Below are 20,630 nucleotides of genomic sequence, written 5' to 3'. Positions count from 1 at the left end.
CTTGGGGGACCATATGGTATGGTGGAGATCTAATCTAGGTTGGTCTCAGGTTGGCTGCCTGCAAGGCAGACACCCTACCTGCTTTGCTATTCCTGCTTTGCTTTGTCCTCCAGGGTTTTTTTTGTTGTTTGTTTTCTAGAATTTTTTTTTTTTTTTGGTTTTTGGGGCACACCCGGCGGTGCTCAGGGGTTACTCCTGGCTGTCTGCTCAGAAATAGCTCCTGGCAGGCACTGGGGACCATATGGGACACCGGGATTCGAACCAACCACCTTTGGTCCTGGATCGGCTGCTTACAAGGCAAACACCGCTGCGCTATCTCTCCGGGCCCTGTTTTCTAGAATATTTTAAAGAAATTTACTCTCATAATTATTTGGTTAACTCGAGATATGACTTATATAAGAAGGGCGGGATATATGTCTCTGAATCTCTCCCTGTTTTGGGGGGAGGATACGTCATACCTAGCAGTACACGGGGGCTCTTCTTGGACCTTTGTTTGGGATAACACCTGGTAGTGTACAGAGGTCAGTAAGTGGTGCTGAGGATTTGAATCAGGGTTATGGACACTGCAGCCACATGCAAGGTAAATGGTTTACCTCTTGTAGTCACCTCTTTTCTATACCATTTGTAAATATGTAAAATAACTTATTGGCTCTTTGGCATTATCACGGTTTGTCCACTGAGTTAAAATCATTTTGAATTTGTAGGGTTTAATTTGGTGGGCTGTTTATTACATTCTTGATCAAATTGCTAAGTATCTTTCAACAATCATTCAGATTAGCTTGTTGTTTTGATTTGGTGTCACACCTGGTAATGCTAGGGGTTACTCCTGGTTCTGCACTCAGGAATTACTCCTGTCAGGGCTCAGGAGACCATATGGGATGTTGGGAATTAAACCTGTGTTAGCTGTGTGCAAAGTATCAACTCTTTTCCCCTCTAAGGTTGGCTTCTGAACCATTTTTTTTGTTTTTTCGGGCCACACCCATTTGATGCTCAGGGGTTACTTCTGGCTAAGCGCTCAGAAATTGCCCCTGGCTTGGGGGGACCATATGGGATGCCAGGGGATCGAACTGTGGTCGCGATCTTTCCTTGGCTAGCACTTGCAAGGCACACACCTTACCTCTAGCGCCACCTCGCCAGCCCTCTGAACCATTTTTGACTCAGCTTTTTAGTCTTTGATATACTACTTGCTTTCTGCTTTATTCAGTTTTATTCTTGACATTTCTCATCCCAGGCCTGGAATTAACCATTTCCCTGAAAAGGTTTAACTTAGTATTGAAATATTATTAACCAGCTAGCATCTGCTCACTAGAGTGTATATGGCTGCTGAGTTGGTCTCTGCTTCCTGAGAATTTATGTGTAATCTGGGCTACAAAATATATTTTTTATTTTAAAGGAAAAATATATCAGTTTATGTTGATTGCTAATTAGGGTTGAAATTATAAATTCACAATTTAATACCATTGATTTGTTTAAGTCACCAGTAATTCTTAAAAATTTTGGTTCTTGAGGCCAGAGAGATAGCATGGAGGTAAGGCGTTTGCCTTTCATGCAGAAGGTCATTGGTTCGAATCCCGGCGTCCCATATGTTCCCCTGTGCTTGCCAGGAGCAATTTCTGAGCATGGAGCCAGGGGTAAACCCTGAGCACTGCCGGGTGAGACCCAAAAACCACACAAAAAATTTTTGGTTTCTTAGCAACATTTTGTATATCTTGGTCCTTTATCAAAGATTATTTGATCATATGCCTGAGGGTCCATTTCAGAATATTTGAGTCTATTCCACTATTCTGAGGATCTATCTATATTCTAGTAAAATGTTATTTTAAAGACTACTCTTTACAGAACAGTTTGAGGTTAGGGAAATTGATTTATCTTATCTTATTCATTATTGATGAATAGGTAAATCAATCCAAGGATGGACATTTATTGTTCCATACAAATTTCAGGAGTGTTTAATCCACTTCTGTGAAAATGTTATGCGTATTCTTTTTTTTTTTGGTTTTTGTTTTTTGGGTCACACCAGCAGCACTCAGGAGTTACTCCTGGCTCTACGATCAGAAATCGCTTCTGGCAGGCTCGGGGGACCATATGGGATATCGGGATTTGAACCACTGTCCTTATGCATACAAGACAAACACCTTACCTCCATGCTATCTCTCCAGCCCAGTCATGTGTATTCTTATAGGGATTGCATTAAATCTGTACAGTGCTTTGGAAAGTATTGCCATTTTAAGGATGTTAATCCTCCAAATCCATGACCAGCGTATACGTCTCCATTTCCTTCTGTCCTTTTTTATTTCTTGAAGCAGTGTTTTGTAGTTTTCTCTGTATAGGTCTTTATTCTCCATAGTTAAGTACTTAATTTTCTTAGTCACAGTTGTGAATGGGATTTTTTGTAATGTCCCTTCTCTATCATTATTTGCATATAGGAAAGCCATGGATTTTTTTTACCTATTAATTATGTATCATGCTACTTTACTGTACAAAACATTTTTTTCTAGAAGCGTTGTTGTGGACTCTTTAGACGTTTTTATATTATCATGCCACCTACAAACAGTGAAAGCCTGACTTCTTCCTTCTGTATGCCCTTTATATCTATTTCTTGTCTAATTGCTATGGCAAGTACTTTCAGTACTATATTCAATAGAAATGGTGAGAGAGAGAAACCTTGTCTTGTACCAGACCTTAGAAGAAAGGCTTTTATTTTTTTCTCCATCTAGTATAATGGCCTTATGGTAAATGGCTGTGACAAATAGCTTTGACAGTATTGAGGGAAGTTCCTTCAATTCCCATCTTTTTGAGAATTTTTATTATGAATGGGTCTTAGACATCATTAAATGCTTTCTCTACATCTATTGATATGATCATATGATTTTTATTTTTCATTTTTTATATAGTATATTATATTGATTAGTATGATATTATATTAATTGACTTGTGTATATTATCATCCTTGAATCTCTGGAATGAATCCTACTGGTCATGGTGCGTAACCTTCTTGATGAGCTGTTGAGTTCTCTTTGTTAGTATTTTGTTGTGGATCTTTGCATGTGTGTGCATCAGGGATATTGGTCTATAGTTCTCTTTATGGTGTCTCTGTATGCTTTTGCTATCAGGGTGATGATGTTAGCTTCACAGAAACTATTTGGGAGTTTTTCTTGTTCTCCAATTTTCTGGAAAAGCATGAAAGGGATTGGCAGTAGGTTTTCTTTAAATATTTAAAAGAATTTTCTAGGGAATCCATTTGGGCCTGCATTTTGTTTGGGGGAAGCCTTTATATTACCATTTCTATTTTCTCAATAATGATAAATCTGTTCAGGTATTCCAGATCATCTTGGTTCAAATTTGGGAGGTTATTGGAGTTGAAAAATTTATGAATTTCTTTGAATGGTTTAAATGGAAGTTGTTGCAAACACCCTTGACCTCAGAATATAGCAATAAATAAACTGTGGAGGAGGTAAAAAAAACAAGTATGAAAGGATGGGGACCAGGGGCCAAGCAGTCTCAGGTTCATTGTTGGAGATAAAAAAAAGGGACAGAACTAAATATCCAAGCCAAAGTCAACAACAGAATCAAAAGACCTACACTCTAACAATATAAACTCTAAATGAGACTATTGTACTGGCAGGCTGGGGGAAAAGATGGAATACACTCTAGGAATATGGTGGATGAAGTTTGACATTAGTGGTGGGATTGGAACTAATTTATTGTATGTCTGAAACCCAACTATGTGAAGGACCATATAAATAACTATGATTTCAATAAAATAAAACAAAATGTATCCATTTCTACCAAGTTCACTTGTTTTAAAGATTCTCAAAGTAATCTGATTATCTTTTGTGTTTCTGTACTATCTGTAGGGGCATCCTCCTTTTCATTTCTTTTTTTAAAAATAATTTCTTAAGCACTGTGGTTATAGAAATGTTCATAGTTGGGTTTCAGTCATTGAATATACACCACCCTTCACCACTAACTTACCCACCACCAGTGTTACCCATTTCCCTCCTCCTCTACTTCCTGCCTATCTTCAAGACAGGCATTCTACTTCTCTCTTACTATCATTGTTATGGTAGTTGTCAGTGCAGTTATTGCTCTAAGTGTGCTCACCACTCTTTGTGGTAAACTTCATAATATCAGCCCTCATCTCTCTTCTCTGGATATTATTACCATCCTATATTTTATTTTTATTATATCTCACAAATAAGTGAGACTATTCTGTGTGTGTCTCTCTTCCCTCTGGCTATTTCAGCATAATAATCACCACGTCCATCTACATATATGCAAATTTCATGACTTCATTTTTCCAAATAGCTGCATCGTATTCCATTGTATAGATCTTGGTTTGTAAAAGAAACCAATTTTTTTAGCCACTCATCTGTTGTCAGGCACCTGGTTTGTTTCCAGATGCTGGCTATTGTAAATAGCACTGCAATGAAAATAGTGCAGAGGGTGTTTTTGTATTGTGTTTTTGTATTGTGTTTTTGTGTTCTTTGGGTATATCCCTAGGAATGGTATCGATGGATTGTAAGGGAGATCAATTTTCAGTATTTTTGGAGGAAAATCTATATTGTTTTTCAAAAAAGCTGGACTAGACAGCATTCCCACCAGCACTGAATTAGAGTTCCTCTCTCCCCACATCCATGCGAGCTTTGGCTGTTCTTGTTCTTTTTTTGGTTTTGGGGCCACACCCAGCAGTGCTCAGGGGTTACTCCTGGCTATCTGCTCAGAAATAGCTCCTGGCAGGCAAGGGGGACCATATGGGACGCCAGGATTGAACCAACCACTTTAGGTCCTGGGTCGGCTGCTTGCAAGGCAGACGCCACTGTGCTATCTCTCCAGCCCCGGCTGTTCTTGTTCTTTGTGATGTGTCCTAGTCTCTGTAGCATGAGATGATACCTAATTGTTGTCTTGATTTGCATCTCCCTGATAGTAATGTGGACATTTTTTCATGTGCCTTTTTGTCATCTGTATTTCTTCTTTGAGGAGATATCTGTTCATTTCTTCTTCCAACTTTTTTGATAGGGTTAGATTTTTTTTTTCTTGTTAAGTACTGTCAGTACCTTGTATATCTTAGATATTAGCTCCTTATAAGATGAGTACTGGGTGAATAGTTTCTCCCATTCCGTGGTTGGCCTTTGTGTCCCAGTTACTGTTTTCTTTGAAGTGCAGAAGCTTCACAGTTTAATGTAGTCTCATTCATTTGTTTATCCTTGCTTCTGCTTGCTTGGACAGTGATGCTTCTTCCTTGAAGATGCTTTTAGTCTCAGTGTTATGGAGTGTTTTGCCTTTGTTTTCTTTTATATCTTTTACAGTTTTGAGTCTGATATCAAGGTCTTTAATCCATTTTAATTTGACCTTTGTGCATGGCGTTAGATAGAGGTCTGAGTTTGCATTTTGCATGTGGCTGACCAGTTGTCACAGCATCATTTGTTGATGAGACTTTCCTTGCTCTATTTTGTGTTTCTTGCCCCTTTATCAAAGATTAATTGATTGCATGTCTGGGGGTCATTATATGATTGTTATATCTCTCCATTGTGTTACTAAAATCAGTGTCTTAGAGATTTACTAGGTTGTGGTTGTTGTAATTGAGCCTTCTATGTTACTGGTTAGAAAATCAATGAGGTTGGTTGATTATTGTAACTTTCCCATCAGATTTCTTTTGATAACACTGGGCTGACACTATTCTAAAATATTGAGGTGTTACATGATTGCATATAGCCCCAATATTTATAGAATTAAAGCAAATTTGGTGGCTTGGAAGGCTGATAAGGTTAATTGACAGAGCTGGACCGTTTCTCTTAGTGTAGGGCATTGGGTGTCACTTTGGGCTACAATAGTTAATGCAGAAATGAAAATCTGCCCCTCCCCCAAGAGTATCACAGAAGCATCAGCCTACCTGGGATCAGGCTACTTGGGAAGTATTAGTGGCCATTATTTTCTTATGGAGCTAGGTGGAGAACCTGGGCCATTTTCTGCTGAGAAGGTGGCAATGGTGGGTGTGGGCTGTTGGGTTTTCTGTGGTGGAGTGGGTATGGGGGCCTCTGCCCAGTCTCCTTCCAAAAGGAAAATTCCAGAACTTTCAGCCTTGTCCTATCTCAACTGAGAGGAGTTAACTGCTTGTATTATTAGATTTCAGTTGCAGAGCTAGGCTGTTCCTATTCAAGGATGTAGGGATGACATTGGGTTGTAGTTCATGCAAAAAGGGGAATCTTTCACCTACCCCTTTCTTAGAGCACCACAGTTATCAGCCTGGACCAGGCTACCTGGAAAGTATCAGTGGACACTATTTTCTTTTGGAGCTTGGTGGAGGAACTGGGCCATTTTTCTGCTAGGAAGGTGGTGGTGGTGGGTGGGGACTACTGGGCTTATTTGTGTGTCTTCACACAGGATCTTTTCTCTTGTTGTACGTACATCTTTGTACACATATATTTATTACTCTGTCACATTGTTGGTTTTGTGGGAGTTTTTGGCTTTTGACATTTATTGAAGTTGATTAATCTTGAATTGGTTGATTTCCCTGAATGAATCATGAGCATCAACCCACTGACCTGCACCCCAGTTTTGTCTGCAGTGCTTCTGTCTGAATAAAAGATTGTACTTTTTCTCTGTCTTCACATTCATTCTATAAGCTTGAACTTCAACATTTTCTGAAAACCTTCTCTAGTTTCAGATTCAGAGTCTTATGTCCCTTTGTACTAACCTAGAAGTCTGTTTATCATTGTTTTGACCTTCATAATGCAATGTTCAGTTTACCTATATGTATTTTTTGTTAATCTTTTTTTGTGTGAGCCTAGGAACTGTGGCTCACAGGATGAGATCCCCAGTGCCTGGCACTAAGCAGACATTAGTAAACATTTGCAAACTAAAAGTAGCAGAAAAGCATAAATCCAAACATGCACTGTAATATCCATGTCCTAAAACCATAGTCAAATAGAATTTGATGTCATGATCCAAGTAGAAAACATGAGTTACTTTTTTAAATTATGTAACTATAAGTTGTCTCCAAAAATCAGCCTCCAGGGAAGCATCTAGATCATCCTGTGGTGATGCTGATATAAGACTTGGACTGAAAGCCAGGCTTGGGCACCCTCAGCTAGCTGTTCATCCTGTGATACAAAAATCTGCAGGGCCCAGAGAACCTGGGATCAGCCTATAATTTTTGGGGATGGTGGAAATGGGTACTCTTGGTAGGACATGGTTGGTGGAATTGAACTGGGAAATAAGACCCTGTTTGCATAGAAATGGACAACAGGATGTTACTTGATCAAGCATCTCTGCATGAGCTCAGAGTCTTGGCCCTTCTTGATGTTTTATATGTTTGCCCTGGGTTTTATAGGATGCTCAGGCTGAGGAGGAGATCAAGCAGGAGATGAACACACTGCAGCAGAAACTGAATGAGCAGCAAAGTGTGCTTCAGCGTATTGCTGCTCCCAACATGAAGGCCATGGAAAAATTGGAAAGTGTCCGAGACAAATTCCAGGAGACCTCAGATGGTGAGTTTTCTTTTTCACTTGAGTCTAAGATAAAGATAGAACATTGGAGAAATGCTAAGGGTCTCTCATTACACATCACAGTGCTCCTTTTTCTATGTGCTTTATTTTTGTCTCCCAAGATCTCTAAACTATAGGGGTTATTGAATCTACTTTATAGAATAGAAAGCTTAAATTCGGGGCGGCATGGTGGCGCTAGAGGTAAGGTGTCTGCCTTGCCACGCTGGCCTAGGATGGACCGTGGTTTGATCCCCCTGCGTCCCATATGGTCCCCCAAGCCAGGAGCGACTTCTGAGCGCATAGCCAGGAGTAACCCCTGAGCGTCACTGGGTATGGCCCAAAAACCATTAAAAAAAAGAAAGCTTAAATTCAGTGAAAGTGAATGACCTGCTGAAGACTACACATCAAGTTGCTGGTAGAGTCCTGGAGAAAATTCATTTTTATGTGTTTCCAGGCCTGTGCTTCCTCTGCACAATGTGATAGGCTTATTAGATACAGTTGGTTGTGAACCATCTTCATTGGTCTTTCTCGCGTATTCCTCTCCCCCTGCAAAATCCTTGTTCTCAGTTGTCATTTGCATGTCATCCTTATCATGGAGTCAACTTTAGACATGTTTGGATACTGATGAGGCATCTATCTTTCCTGTGACAGAGTTTGAGGCTGCTCGTAAACGAGCCAAAAAGGCCAAGCAGGCTTTTGAACAAATCAAGAAAGAGCGTTTTGACCGCTTCAATGCTTGTTTTGAATCTGTGGCTACCAACATTGATGAGATCTACAAGGCCCTGTCTCGCAACAGCAGTGCCCAGGTAGGCTGGAACTCCTTCTTCAAACAGCCCCTAACATCCTCATTCTAGATTTTCTGGCCCACCCACATCCAGACCCAGATGCCTACCCATTTGCCTTCCTGCTAGGCATTTCTGGGTCCTGAGAATCCTGAGGAGCCCTATTTGGATGGCATTAACTACAACTGTGTGGCTCCTGGCAAACGATTCCGGCCAATGGATAACTTGTCAGGGGGTGAGAAAACAGTGGCAGCTCTGGCCCTACTCTTTGCCATCCACAGGTAAGACTGCACCCTATGTCCTATCTTCTCCAGAGGGTACAGCCAGGTGTACACAGAAGAGGTACACCTACCCAGTCTTGAGGAGGATATTGATGATTAGAGATGGTTTCAAGATAAGGTAGCACTTAAAGAGGCAATGCACAAAGGGTTAGTAGATCAGGTAGAAGGTGTGGCATACATAGTGTGGGTGGAACTCTTAAATATTATGAACAGGACCTAGGACAAGATTCAACTCTTCAGTCTAGAGGCTCCAGAGAGAACCTTATCTTCTGGTTATGTAAGCTACTGGAACTCAGAACTAGATATAAAGTAAGGTTGGATACTGTATTGGATACAGTGCCTCAGATAGCATTAATACCTGGGCTTTTCAGTCTCTGACGGAGTGGAGTGGGAAGCTGGCAGGGGTCCTGGGGCTATCCTGCCCTGCCTTTGTTGCCCTCCCCATCTTTATCAGTGTTAGCTCACTTACTGGTTCCTTCCCAGCTACAAGCCAGCCCCCTTCTTCGTTCTGGATGAGATAGATGCTGCCCTGGATAACACCAACATTGGCAAAGTGAGTGCAAGGAAAGTGGGTCCCTGAAGGGAGGCTCCCAGGTTGGGGCTGGATTTCAAGTAGTAACTCTTGGTTGTGCCCTTGTCTTTCCAGCTGTGTCTTCTCTGGGCCTGACACCATACATGCTGTCTTAGTATTTTTCATAGCTATTCTTGCTCTACCCTACCCCCTGTCCCATTCCCTTTGCAGTTGGTTTTTGACTAAAATTGGCAAGGGGAAGTGTGAGGTCTTCAGCCCTGCTAAGTGCCCTGTGGACTTTCCTACAGGTAGCAAATTACATCAAGGAGCAGTCAACTTGCAACTTCCAGGCCATTGTCATATCTCTCAAGGAGGAGTTCTACACCAAAGCTGAGAGCCTCATTGGAGTCTACCCTGAGGTAAGGCGGACCTAGCTTAGGAGCTAGCCCTACTTCTGCCCAACTCCACAGGGAAGACCAAAGTAGAAGGGCATGGGGTGGGAGAGCACAGCAGCTTGGGTCCTGAATGTTCATCTGGATTTGTTGGAACCCTTCCCTAGAAGTTTAGCCAACCTAGTTAGGTGTTCCCATTGTATTTGAGGACATTTGGAAAGACTAGACAGAGATAGTCACAGCAGAGAAAAGGAGAGTGCAGACAGGTAAGGAGAGAAAGTACATGGGACTTAAGCACATTCTCTCAAACCCAGAGAGAACCATGGCATAGGATTTGGGTGGATATATAGGGAGGCCCCAGTCCTGGGGTACTAAATCCCTCTCAATTCTCCTTACGATTTTCTTTTTCTTTTTCTCCTTCCTCCTTCAGCAAGGGGACTGTGTGATCAGCAAAGTCCTGACCTTCGACCTCACCAAGTACCCAGATGCCAATCCCAACCCCAATGAACAGTAGCAGTAATTTGCCTTCTGGTACTTTCTGGTCCCTAAAATTCCTCCCTTTTCATCCTCTGGATGTTACATCCATTGGGCCTACTTGCATTTTGCTTGTGTGTTGGGTATGTATCTGTATAAGTGTGCACCATGTGTGTATTTGAAAACTAATAAAGTTGGAGTCTTATTTTAGAAAAAGCCTAAGTAAATTTGATTCAAAGAGAGCGTTGTATGATAGTACCCCAGACCTGGACAACGCTATTTAAGAACTCTAAGAGGCAGTCACATGAAAAGTACCCTCATTCACTAATTTGTGTTTTCACTCATTTGTCTATTCATCAAACACATACTGAACAATCTCTGCTGTCAGATTCTATGCTAGAAATGCAGTGCTGAATCATGCATAATCTACATGCTGCTAAGAATAAAGTAAATTTACGAGTTTCTGTAGTTAGCATAATGTCATGTGTATAGATACTTTGAAGAGGAGGCTTCCGAAAAGCTCACATTTGAACTGAACTTTGACTGATTGGTAGGATTTGGTAAGCACTAGAGAGCTCTGGGAACTCTTGTGGGTTCCAGTCCCATTTTAATCACTTATTAGTTGCTTGGCATTGGACAAGTCATTTGATCTTTCTGTGCCTCGAGTTGCTTCATCTGTAAAATGGGGCTAACAATATTACATACCTCATAGGATTAAATGATGTCAAGTTTATTGCTGGAGGCCTTAGTCCTGCTTGAAGCTCACTAGGTACCAACTGTCTCCTAATATGGCTTTCTTGTGCTTGGACCCCCTGAGAATTTCTCATCCTAAATCTGGGAAATTCTGAATGCCTTTCTTATTGGGAAAGTTTTAGGACACTGATGAGGTTTTAGGTAATAAATGGAAGACCTGAGGAAGCCCATAGTGTCAACTACATATGGTAACTTGGTGCATAGGTCCCAACTTGTGTTATAAGAAAGTAAGGGAGAAGTATCCTGGGCCATATTTTGGTGGGCTATATGTGACCTTTTTGGGAATTAACCATATTAATTTTACAAACTGCTCTGAAGCAGCATAGCCTGCCTGCTGCCATGAAGTTAGCTTTTGTTCACTGACTTACTGTCAGACCCTATCCTGATGTGTATATTGCATTTTTGGTTTTAAAACAAGTGGACTGCATCCTCATCACCCAAGTAACACACAAATTAATTCTCTTTAGAATTATATTTTTGGGGCAGAGAGATAGCACGGTATGGGGGAGGCATTTACCTTGCACGTGGCATTCATATGATTCCCCAAGCCTGCCAGGAGTTAGTCATTTCTGAATGCAGAGCCAGGAGTAACCCCTGTGCACCTCCAGGTATGGCAAAAAAATGTATATATTTTACAAATAAAACTAGTTTTATTCATTATTAATTTCTTCCTCCTAATATTTTTGTATTTTTCATCTAAACTTACATTTCCAAAGATAAATGAAAATATTGTATTTTAAGGAATGCAAATTAAATTTGCTTTCTTTTTCTTTCCTTTTTTTTTTTTTTTTTGGTTTTTGGGCCACACCCAGTGACACTCAGGGTTTATTCCTGGCTATGTGCTCAGAAGTCGTTCCTGGCTTGGGGGACCATATGGAACGCCGGGGGATCAAACTGCGGTCCGTCCTAGGCTGGCGCTGGCAAGGCAGACACCTTACCTCTAGCGCCACCATGCTGGCCCCTTAAATTTGCTTTCTTATTGTTTTTGAGATCTATGCATGTTTCTACATGTAGATGTAATTGCTTTCATATGATTCTACTACATTTTACTTAACCATTTCTCTTGTGATAGTGTTTTCTCTCTTTTTTTTAGTTTTACCTATGACAGTACTACACAGTAGTATCATGGTGTTTTTTTTTTTGTGTGTGTGTGTATGCAAGTTTACCTATGGTTGATTCCTAAAAGTTGAATCACAGTATCATAGGATATTGTATATTTTCAGTAGATACTTCTAAATTACCCTCTTGTACTATTAGTGTTTTTATTGTAGCTGTCTTAGGTCTAGCATTGTTTTCTACTTCAGTTTTAGTTATATGTGAACCACAGATTTGGTGTGCTAATTATGAAATTTTTCTAATACAAAGTAAAAGGTCCTTGGGGCTGGAGAGATAGCAGAGTGGTAGGGCATTTGCCTTGCATGCAGCCAATCCAGGATGACTGGTGGTTTGAATCCTGGCATCCCATAATACCATATGGTCCCCTGTGCCTGCCAGGAGCGATTTCTGAGCACAGAGGTAGGAGTAACCCCTGAGCACCACCAGGTGTGACCTGAAAACAAAACAAATGTAAAAGGTCCAAGAGTCAAAATAAACTTGTCCATATTCAACCAAAGAAGACACATACTACTGGAGGTTTATGTGCTATAGTTTGAGAACTGCTGGTATAAATGGAAGAACAGTTTGGGATTCAGCTGTGGTTCAAATCTTAGCCTTAGGAATTTGAACCCCATTACTTCCTCCTGGATCCTTGATTTCTTCTTGTAGAAAGGGAAATAGTATATGACTACTTCGTAAGAGTGTAGATGAAATATGCTTGAAGCATTTTGGCACCTAGATCACCAGGCTTTTAAAGGCAGTGGTTGCTATACTACCTACTTACAGATGAGGAAACCGTCTAGGAAGGTTAAGTTACCAGATAATACCCAGACTCCCCAGCTCAGTCTTAAGCTTTATCACTGTGAGTAGTAGTTCCAAAACTTGACTTTACACCAATAAAGCACTTGTGAAATATTTTCTTTTTCCTTTAAAAAAAATCAAAGCAATACAAGCACAGGTTAAAATATAAAATTGTACATAAGGGCTTATAATGAAAGGGTTGTTCCCACCTCTGGAAATCTTAATTCAGTAGATGTACATACTAATCTGAATAACTAATCCCTACTTCAGAGGGGTGGAAAAGATTATATTTCAGTCTGACTTAAGGCCCTGGTGAATGAGAGGTCAAATGATTGATATCCAGTGGTTCAGTGACAGAACTTTGATTTCATCTTAGATTTTCCTCTGTGATACACTACACTGAATCATCACATATTTAAGGAAGGCTGTTCATAGTAGACCAGACACCGTGGTGTTTTTTCACAGTAAGCTGAGCAAGTAGAAACCTCAGTTTGCATAAAGACACTGAGGTTGATTTATACTCTGGACCATTAACCTTGTTCTTGGGGAAAAAAGAATACTCCATGATAGGCTGTATCTTTAATTGAGCACCTAAGTCTAGAAATCATGGTGGTGTGCATCAGGGCTGTGAATCACTTCAAATATTTTTCTTGCCTTTGAGTGTCTAGTTGGGAGAAAATTCTTTGTTTAAACAGCTATTGGGGGCACAGAGTGTTCAGCATTTTGATAGGAGCTGGCACTTTGCTGAACTAAAAGTTCAGGGAAGGCATCATCTAGGTTGTTCCTAAACTGAATCTTGAACTGATAGGAATTTGGTATGGTATAAGTAATTTTAGGGTATTTGGAGCACTATGGACAAAGACCTGAAAGCCAAGAGAAGGTGACCTGAAGACCACCAACCTAGAAATACTGAGCCCCAGGGTTCCTTAGTTGGGAAGAGCAACAAAACATGAAGCTAGAGAAGCGATCAAAGTGGTCAAGGACAACATTAAAAGGGTTCTTAGAGACAAGCTGGCTAGATTATATTTACTTCATGGAAATACTGAAACTGAAACACCAGAAACAGGCCATCTTGGACTGCCAGGACATGCATAAACATCTCCATTTTAGGGGAACTCAGCACACCAGATGTATTCCCAGATTTACCTGGTGTGGAGAGCTGAAATAACCCCATAGGGTTCCTCAAAAGACCCGCTGTGGATGCTTCTTCTTCTGCATGAATAGTTGAGGAATTCCCGAAGAGATAAATCCATTCTTGGTATTACATTTTCTGCCATTATTTGGCTATCTCTCCTTTGTAAATCTCAGGTAAAATTATGGCCTTTATGAAATAATTTGGCTCAGATATTCCAGCACCAAAGATTACTTAGAGAACCCCTTTTCTGGATAATATTTAGCACCAAGATCAAAGACAATATGTTTTCTCTTTTTCAAATATGTCCTTGTAGATAAGTCACTGGTAATCTAGGGCATAGCCAGAATGCAGATCTTAGGCTATTGATTCTTCCCAGAAAATGGGAACTTCACCTTAGTGGATATAGCTCTTTCCTCCCTGTACTTCTAAAACAATAGAGCCATGTCAGCGAAGATCATGTGCCTAGATTTTTCTACTTCTTTTTTTTTTTTTTTTTTTTTTGGTTTTTGGGTCACACCAGGCGGTGCTCAGGGGTTACTCCTGGCTGTCTGCTCAGAAATAGCTCCTGGCAGGCACGGGGGACCATATGGGACACCGGGATTCGAACCAACCACCTTTGGTCCTGGATCGGCTGTTTGCAAGGCAAACACCGCTGTGCTATCTCTCCGGGCCCATTTTCCTACTTCTTAATATCTCTTATTTTGCATTTGAAGTTAGCTTGCAAAGAGCTGCCTTGAGTGGTGACCTTCTCCTCTGTAACTCAGAATTCTTACAGCTCACACCAATAGCTTAAGTACTGTTTACTATTAAACTTTGCTTTGTGATTGTAAACATTCCTCTCTATACCTATTACTGGCTTTACTGCTTATAAACCCCACTGCTTAAAAATTAAACTTGTCACACTCCTGCCAGAAGATGTGTTGACTCCACATATTCTGTGTGTGGTTTCATTATTTCATATTTCATATTCTGCCGAGCCGCTTGTGTTACCAGTTTTCCTCTAGTGAAGGATTTTTTCCCCACTAGAGTTGCTGAAATACAAGATGCCTGCAGCACTGGACCCACTACCTTTAAAAATTCAATTTCTGCAATGTGAATAAGGCCTTGGGTTCTTGAGTTTGTAAAGGTTAGTATATGACTTTAGGGTACAGACAGATTTTAGAGTGGTTTTAAGCAGGGAAGACACTTGTTAAATTCATATAAATTTTAAAAAACCCTTTTCTGACCTGCCTATATGGAAATAGGTTAGGTCAGGTGTACATGTGTGCTCCTGGGCCTATAGTTTTCCTAGTTCTTAAACTATATTATATTTACTTGTTTTATCTGTGAATAAGCAGAAAGCACCAAAAAGGTGATCCTGAGGTTATCTTGCTATTGCACAGTGCCTAGTAAAACAGGCAGCCAGTTAATTTTGAATGAATGTACATGATTGAATGCATTTATGGGGGAGATATTAGAGATGGAGATCAGTAAGGAAGCTTGAATAAAGACCAGGAAGTCTGCTCTGGGACTGGAGGTAGTGGGAGTGAATTGGATGTAATAAGTAAAAGCTGTTAAAGAAAATTGATGGACTAAGGTATTAGATGTGGATGGTGACTGAAAAGGATAGAATGAGTACACATTAATAACCAAGATTCCTACCCTATCCTGGTCACTCTTCCTCATACATCTGAGAATTTTCCAGCCTCCTCAGCAGCTAGAATTTCTTCTTCAAGTGAGTTAAACATTCTGTGTGCTGTGCCATCCCCCTTTCCAATCCTCCTATCCATTGATTTATATATCCAGTTCAATAAACCTTGTCTGAGTATCTTATGTACTCAGTGAGGCTTTTCCAAGTCACTGTCTGACTTCCTTTTTCCTACCTCAAGAAATTTTAAGGGATTTCCTAGGTAAGAGTAAAATCCCATATACAGTAACCTAAAGGGAGATACCAGCATATGAGACCTATAAGGAAATTTGCAGGTTTTCTCTAGCTTACCCTCCTGAGGCCCTTTTGGGGAAAGAAACTAGCCCAGGGTCCCACTACTAGGAATTGAATCTAATGTCTTCTGCATATCATCCCTAGAGTTTTGATCTCAATTCATCACAGATCAGGAGTGATAGTTGTGGACAGGGTGAAGGTGGAACTTAGATTGAACCTAGGTTGATGAGGTTGATGGACAGGTCAAAAAGCTTGCCAGTTACTGCCCTGGTCTGGATACTCCAGTAAAATCTGATATACCCATAGTCCCTATGTAGGAGTTTTTATTGTTTTGTTTTTTGGGAGGAGCTACACCCAATGTGTCTCAGGGGTTGCTCCTGGCTCTGCAATCAGAAATTGCTCCTGGCTTGGGGGACGATATGGGATGCTGGGGATCGAACCCACATCCATCCTGGGTCAGCTGCATGCAAGGCAAATGCCCTACCATTGTGCTAACACTCTGGCCCTGTAGGAGTTTCTTAAGCGTAATTGTCGTGCTCTTAACCATGTACCCTAACTATAGGTGGTTAGGTTGAAAGTTTTTCACTATTGGCCAGTCTCCAGGCTGGCCAGCCCCCTATTAGGTGCATCACAGGGAAATGGCCTGTATCAAATTGCCAGTGCGTGAATGAAATCCTTTTTCAGAGAGGCTGAATGTCAGGCATTCAGAAGAATTAAACAGAATTTAGTGAGGCAAAAGCTGAGAGTGAAAGGAACCAGAAACTAAGCAGCAAGAGCAAGGGGGGAAATTGCAGAAACCTTAAAACATCTGTATCAGGAGATCATGAAACCACCTTAAAACATTCATCATGGGCCGGAGAGATAGCATGGAGGTAAGGTGTTTGCTTTGCATGCAGAAGGTTGGTGGTTCAAGTCCTGGCATCCCATATGGTCCCCTGAGCCTGCCAGGAGAGATTTCTGAGTGTAGAGCCAGGAGTAACCCCTGAGCGCTGCCAGGTGTGACCCCCCCCCAAAAAAAAAAACATGCATCATGAGATTATGAAACCATAAGCCAATAGAAGCTATGAAGTAGCAAGACAGTAATGGGCCAAAAGGATACAGAATCCATGAAGCAATAAGAGCTAAAGTGTAGCAAAAGCCAAGAACAAAAACTATGAAAGAAACAGAAAAAGGGGGGTGGTGGCAGAGAGATAGAATGGAGAAAGGGCGTTTGACTTGCGTGCAGAAGGACGGTGTTTCAAATCCCGGCATCCCGTATGGTCCCCTGTACCTGCCCAGGGTGATTTCTGAGCATAGAGCCAGGAGTAACCCCTGAGCGCTGCCAGATGTGACCCCCCCCAAAAAAAAAAAACTGAAAGAGATCCATGAAGCTGCAGATGACTTGAACAGACAAGAACCAGGAGACAATGTAAGCAAGCAAGAGAAGAGCGGTAAGGTAGCTGAAACCATGTGGAAACAACTATAGGGATCAAAACTGCAGGAATGAGAAGTGAAAGAAGCCCTGAATTAGTAGGAACTGAAAGTTCAAGAGTAAGGAAGTTGGGGGAACCTGGAGGCCCTGAAAGGTTTGGCTTTTGAGGAGAGCAGAAATAATGGTGTGGTCAGTGGCAGTAGAAGTATAAATACAGCTAGTAAGAAGTTATCCCCATTTTTGTACTAGAGAAAGGAGCAACAGAAGCCTGTGGCTGAGGGGATAACAAGAGAAGGCAGGTAGGCTCTAGAGCTGCTTTGAGTCCTGAACTGCTTTCAAGTTTCTTTAAAAAAAAAAAAAACTATTGGTTGATTTTGGGGCCACACTCTGCAGCACTCAGGGTTACTCCTGGCTCTGCACTCAGAAATCACTCCTAGCAGGCTCGGGGGACCATATGAGATGCCAGAAATCTACCTGGGTCCCCCCCACTCCATCCGCCCCCCCAGGTCAGCCACATGCAATGCAAACACCCTACTGCTATGCTATCTCTCCAGGCCCTGCTTTCAAGTTTCTATTTTCCTGCATAGCTGTTTTTTCTTCCATATTTACTTCTAAATAAATAAAATCTCCATCACTAACTTGAGTGTGTCTGTTCCTTGTCACTAAAAGCTAACATGGAAGTCTGCATTTTAGATGAGTCTTCCAAGTGGGTTGAAACCAATTACAAAGATGAGAATTCATTCAACTCATTCTTCCTCATGCATTCACTGTCAAGGACACTTTTTGTTTATTATTTTTTTCTCATTCAGCTAGGCATAATTCACTTTGAACATTCATTCAGGCATTATTGTTTTGTTTTGTTTTTGGGTCACACCCGGCAACGCTCAGGGGTTACTCCTGGCTCTACACTCAGAAATCAATCTTGGCAGGCTCGGGGAACCATATGGGATGCCGGGATTTGAACCACCGTCCTTTTGTATTCAAGGCAAACGCCCTACTTCCGTGCTATCTCTCTGGCCCCCTCATTCATGCATTATGATATAAACATTTGCTCATTTATTTCTTCCTATATCTATAGACTCACCACTTTTCCATCCATTTGTTTAACAAGCATACATTAGGTTCCTTTTACATGCCAAGCCTGGGCCAGTCTCCTGAGACTGTTTTGGTCCACTTCTAACTGGGTTCAGGGACCGTATCTGGTGCCCCAGATCAAACTTGGGTAAGCTGCATGCAAGGCAAGTGCCCTCCCTACCTACTGTATTCTGGCCCCAAGATAAGGAACTGTCCAAGCAGAGGGGCTGCTGTCTAAGCAAATTTATGTAAATAGTAAAAGTATGGATCTGGGGGATTTGGGGCATTATTCCATAAGGTGGGAGAGGTAGGAGTGAAGTGATCAGTTTTGACCCAGTAGAATATAGAACACTCAGAAAAGGGTTGAGGGGCTGAAGCAAGAGAGATTACAGTGGGTAAGACTCTTGAATTGGGGCCAGAGAGATAGCATGGAGGTAAGGCGTTTGCCTTGCATGTGGAAGGTCGGTGGTTTTAATCCCGGCATCCCATATGGTTTCCCCCCCCCCCCCGAGCCTGCCAGGACTGATTTCTGATCGTAGAGCCAGGAGAAACCCCTGAGCGCTGCCGGGTGTGACCCAAAATTCCAAAAAAAAAAAAAAAAAGAATTTTAAAAAGGGGCCGGGCGGTGGCGCTAGAGGTAAGGTGCCTGCCTTGCCTGCGCTAGCCTTGGATAGACCACAGTTCGATCCCCCGGCTTCCCATATGGTCCCCCAAGCCAGGAGTAACTTCTGAACGCATAGCCAGGAGTAACCCCTGAGCATTACCGGGTGTGGCCCAAAAACAACAACAAAAAAAAAGACACTTGAATTGCATGAGGTTGAACAGGTTTAATCCCCAGCATCCAGGCCTTGAGACCCCCAGAATTGATTCCTGAGCATTGTCAGGAGTGGCCCAAAAGTCAGAGGAAAAGGTTTGTGGAGGGTTAGAGATAGAACAGTGGGCAAAGTGTTTGCTGTGGATACAGTGGTCTCTGGTTCGATCCCTGGCATCACATATGGTCTGCCAGAAGTGATTCCTTAGCAGTCATGAGTAAGTTCTGAGCACTGCCAGGTGTGTCCAAAAAACAAACCTAAGAGATTTAAGGGAAGGGAGTTAAGACTGGCATTATGAAAAGAATGTGAAGATTGGGGCCATAAAACGAGTACATATGTGTGTCATAATTAAAGACATGAAGACAAATCTGAAAGGAAAGTTGTATTAGTGGTTTAAGGAAGACAGGTGGAATTTGAACTGAGCTTAGTGGTGGTTTCCAGTTGGTGGCGATAGAAGGCTTTCCAGGCCTGAAAGACATACAAACAAGGCTGTAAATAAAGCGAATTTGGACAAACATTGCAGTTTGTAGCAGAACTGCATGTATGGAGAGGAAGGAAGTGAATGAAACTACAAGGTTTCCAGAAATGGGGATTTGAGGGAAAGTGCTACATATCCTTACTGTTTGTTTCCTTTTGTTGAGGGTGGGCATGCCCATTGGTGCTTGGGGGCTGCCCCTGACTGGGTGCTTCTTGTGCTGATGAACTCTGGTGCTCAGGACAAAACCAAGTGCTCATGTATGCAAAACATGTGCTTAGTCCTTTGAGCTATTTCCCTGGTCCCTTACTCTGTTTTTAAAAAATTAACACGCTCATTTTAGAATAGAGAAATACCGGAGTCGAAGCACTTGTTTTATCTGCAGCTTAGCCTGGTTCAATCTTGGGCACTTCTGGTAGCAGTCCAGAGCACCATTGAGTATGGGCCCAAATGCCCAAAGTAATAAATAAGTAGAAGTCTTGTGCACATTATTTAGAAAACAGTGAGCTGAAAAATCTACACAAAAGACATGGTGAATGCCTTACAAGCACCCTCCCACACACTCAGTTTCAGCAACTACTTAATTCCTTTTGATATTGCCATATCTAGATAATTTGCTGTGTGGGCATTCTTATTTTATTAAATTCAGATATTACCTGTTTTTCTCTGATAGATGGGGGTTTAGGTGTTTTGCTTTGTTTCTGGGCCACACCTGTTGTCACTCAGGTTTTACTCCTTGGCTCAGTGCCGGGACGGGAGTGTTGTATTGTGTGCCGTACTAGGAATTAAACCAGAGCCTCCTGCTTGGAAAGTATTCATTCAGCTCTTTGAGCTGTTCATGGGCTATTTGTGTGGTTTTGGTTTTTAGTTCACACCTGGTGAAGTGCTCAGGGGTTGCTCTTAGTAATATCCGGTACCATACATTATCTGGCATCAAAACTGACATCCTCTCCCCAGTCAAACCTCCCACATGAAAAGCATGGGCTCCAGTCCTTGGCCTCCAAATTATTTTTTTCTATTAGTTTTCTACTTCATAGAGACAATATGTCAGATTTGGGGGGATTGTGTTTGGTTTTGGGCCACAACCTATGGTGCTATCTAGGGATCACTTCCAGTACTTTGTTCAAGAGTTTGAACAATGGAGTTTGAGTACTGGGTAGTGCTAGGAATTGAACCATGGTCTCCTGTATGCAAAGCATATGTAATGACACTTTGAGCTAGCTCTT

General features: G+C 41.6%; 1 protein-coding gene across 1 annotated transcript in view; it reads left to right on the top strand.

Moving 5' to 3' along the window:
- SMC1A (structural maintenance of chromosomes 1A) overlaps positions 1-10,034 on the top strand; it is an 80,470-nt gene extending 70,436 nt beyond the window's left edge. The window contains exons 20-25 of the mRNA XM_049767158.1: positions 7,334-7,490; positions 8,139-8,293; positions 8,399-8,550; positions 9,034-9,103; positions 9,370-9,480; positions 9,884-10,034. Coding sequence (XP_049623115.1) covers positions 7,334-7,490; positions 8,139-8,293; positions 8,399-8,550; positions 9,034-9,103; positions 9,370-9,480; positions 9,884-9,967 — 729 coding nt within the window. The 3' untranslated portion in view covers positions 9,968-10,034. The remainder of the gene's footprint in view (positions 1-7,333; positions 7,491-8,138; positions 8,294-8,398; positions 8,551-9,033; positions 9,104-9,369; positions 9,481-9,883) is intronic.
- The last annotated feature ends 10,596 nt before the right edge of the window (positions 10,035-20,630 follow it).

Source organism: Suncus etruscus, chromosome X (assembly GCF_024139225.1).
Source record: "Suncus etruscus isolate mSunEtr1 chromosome X, mSunEtr1.pri.cur, whole genome shotgun sequence".
Lineage (NCBI taxonomy): Eukaryota > Metazoa > Chordata > Mammalia > Eulipotyphla > Soricidae > Suncus > Suncus etruscus.
Note: the sequence above shows the minus strand (reverse complement) of the source record. Positions and strands in the feature narration are given on the sequence as shown.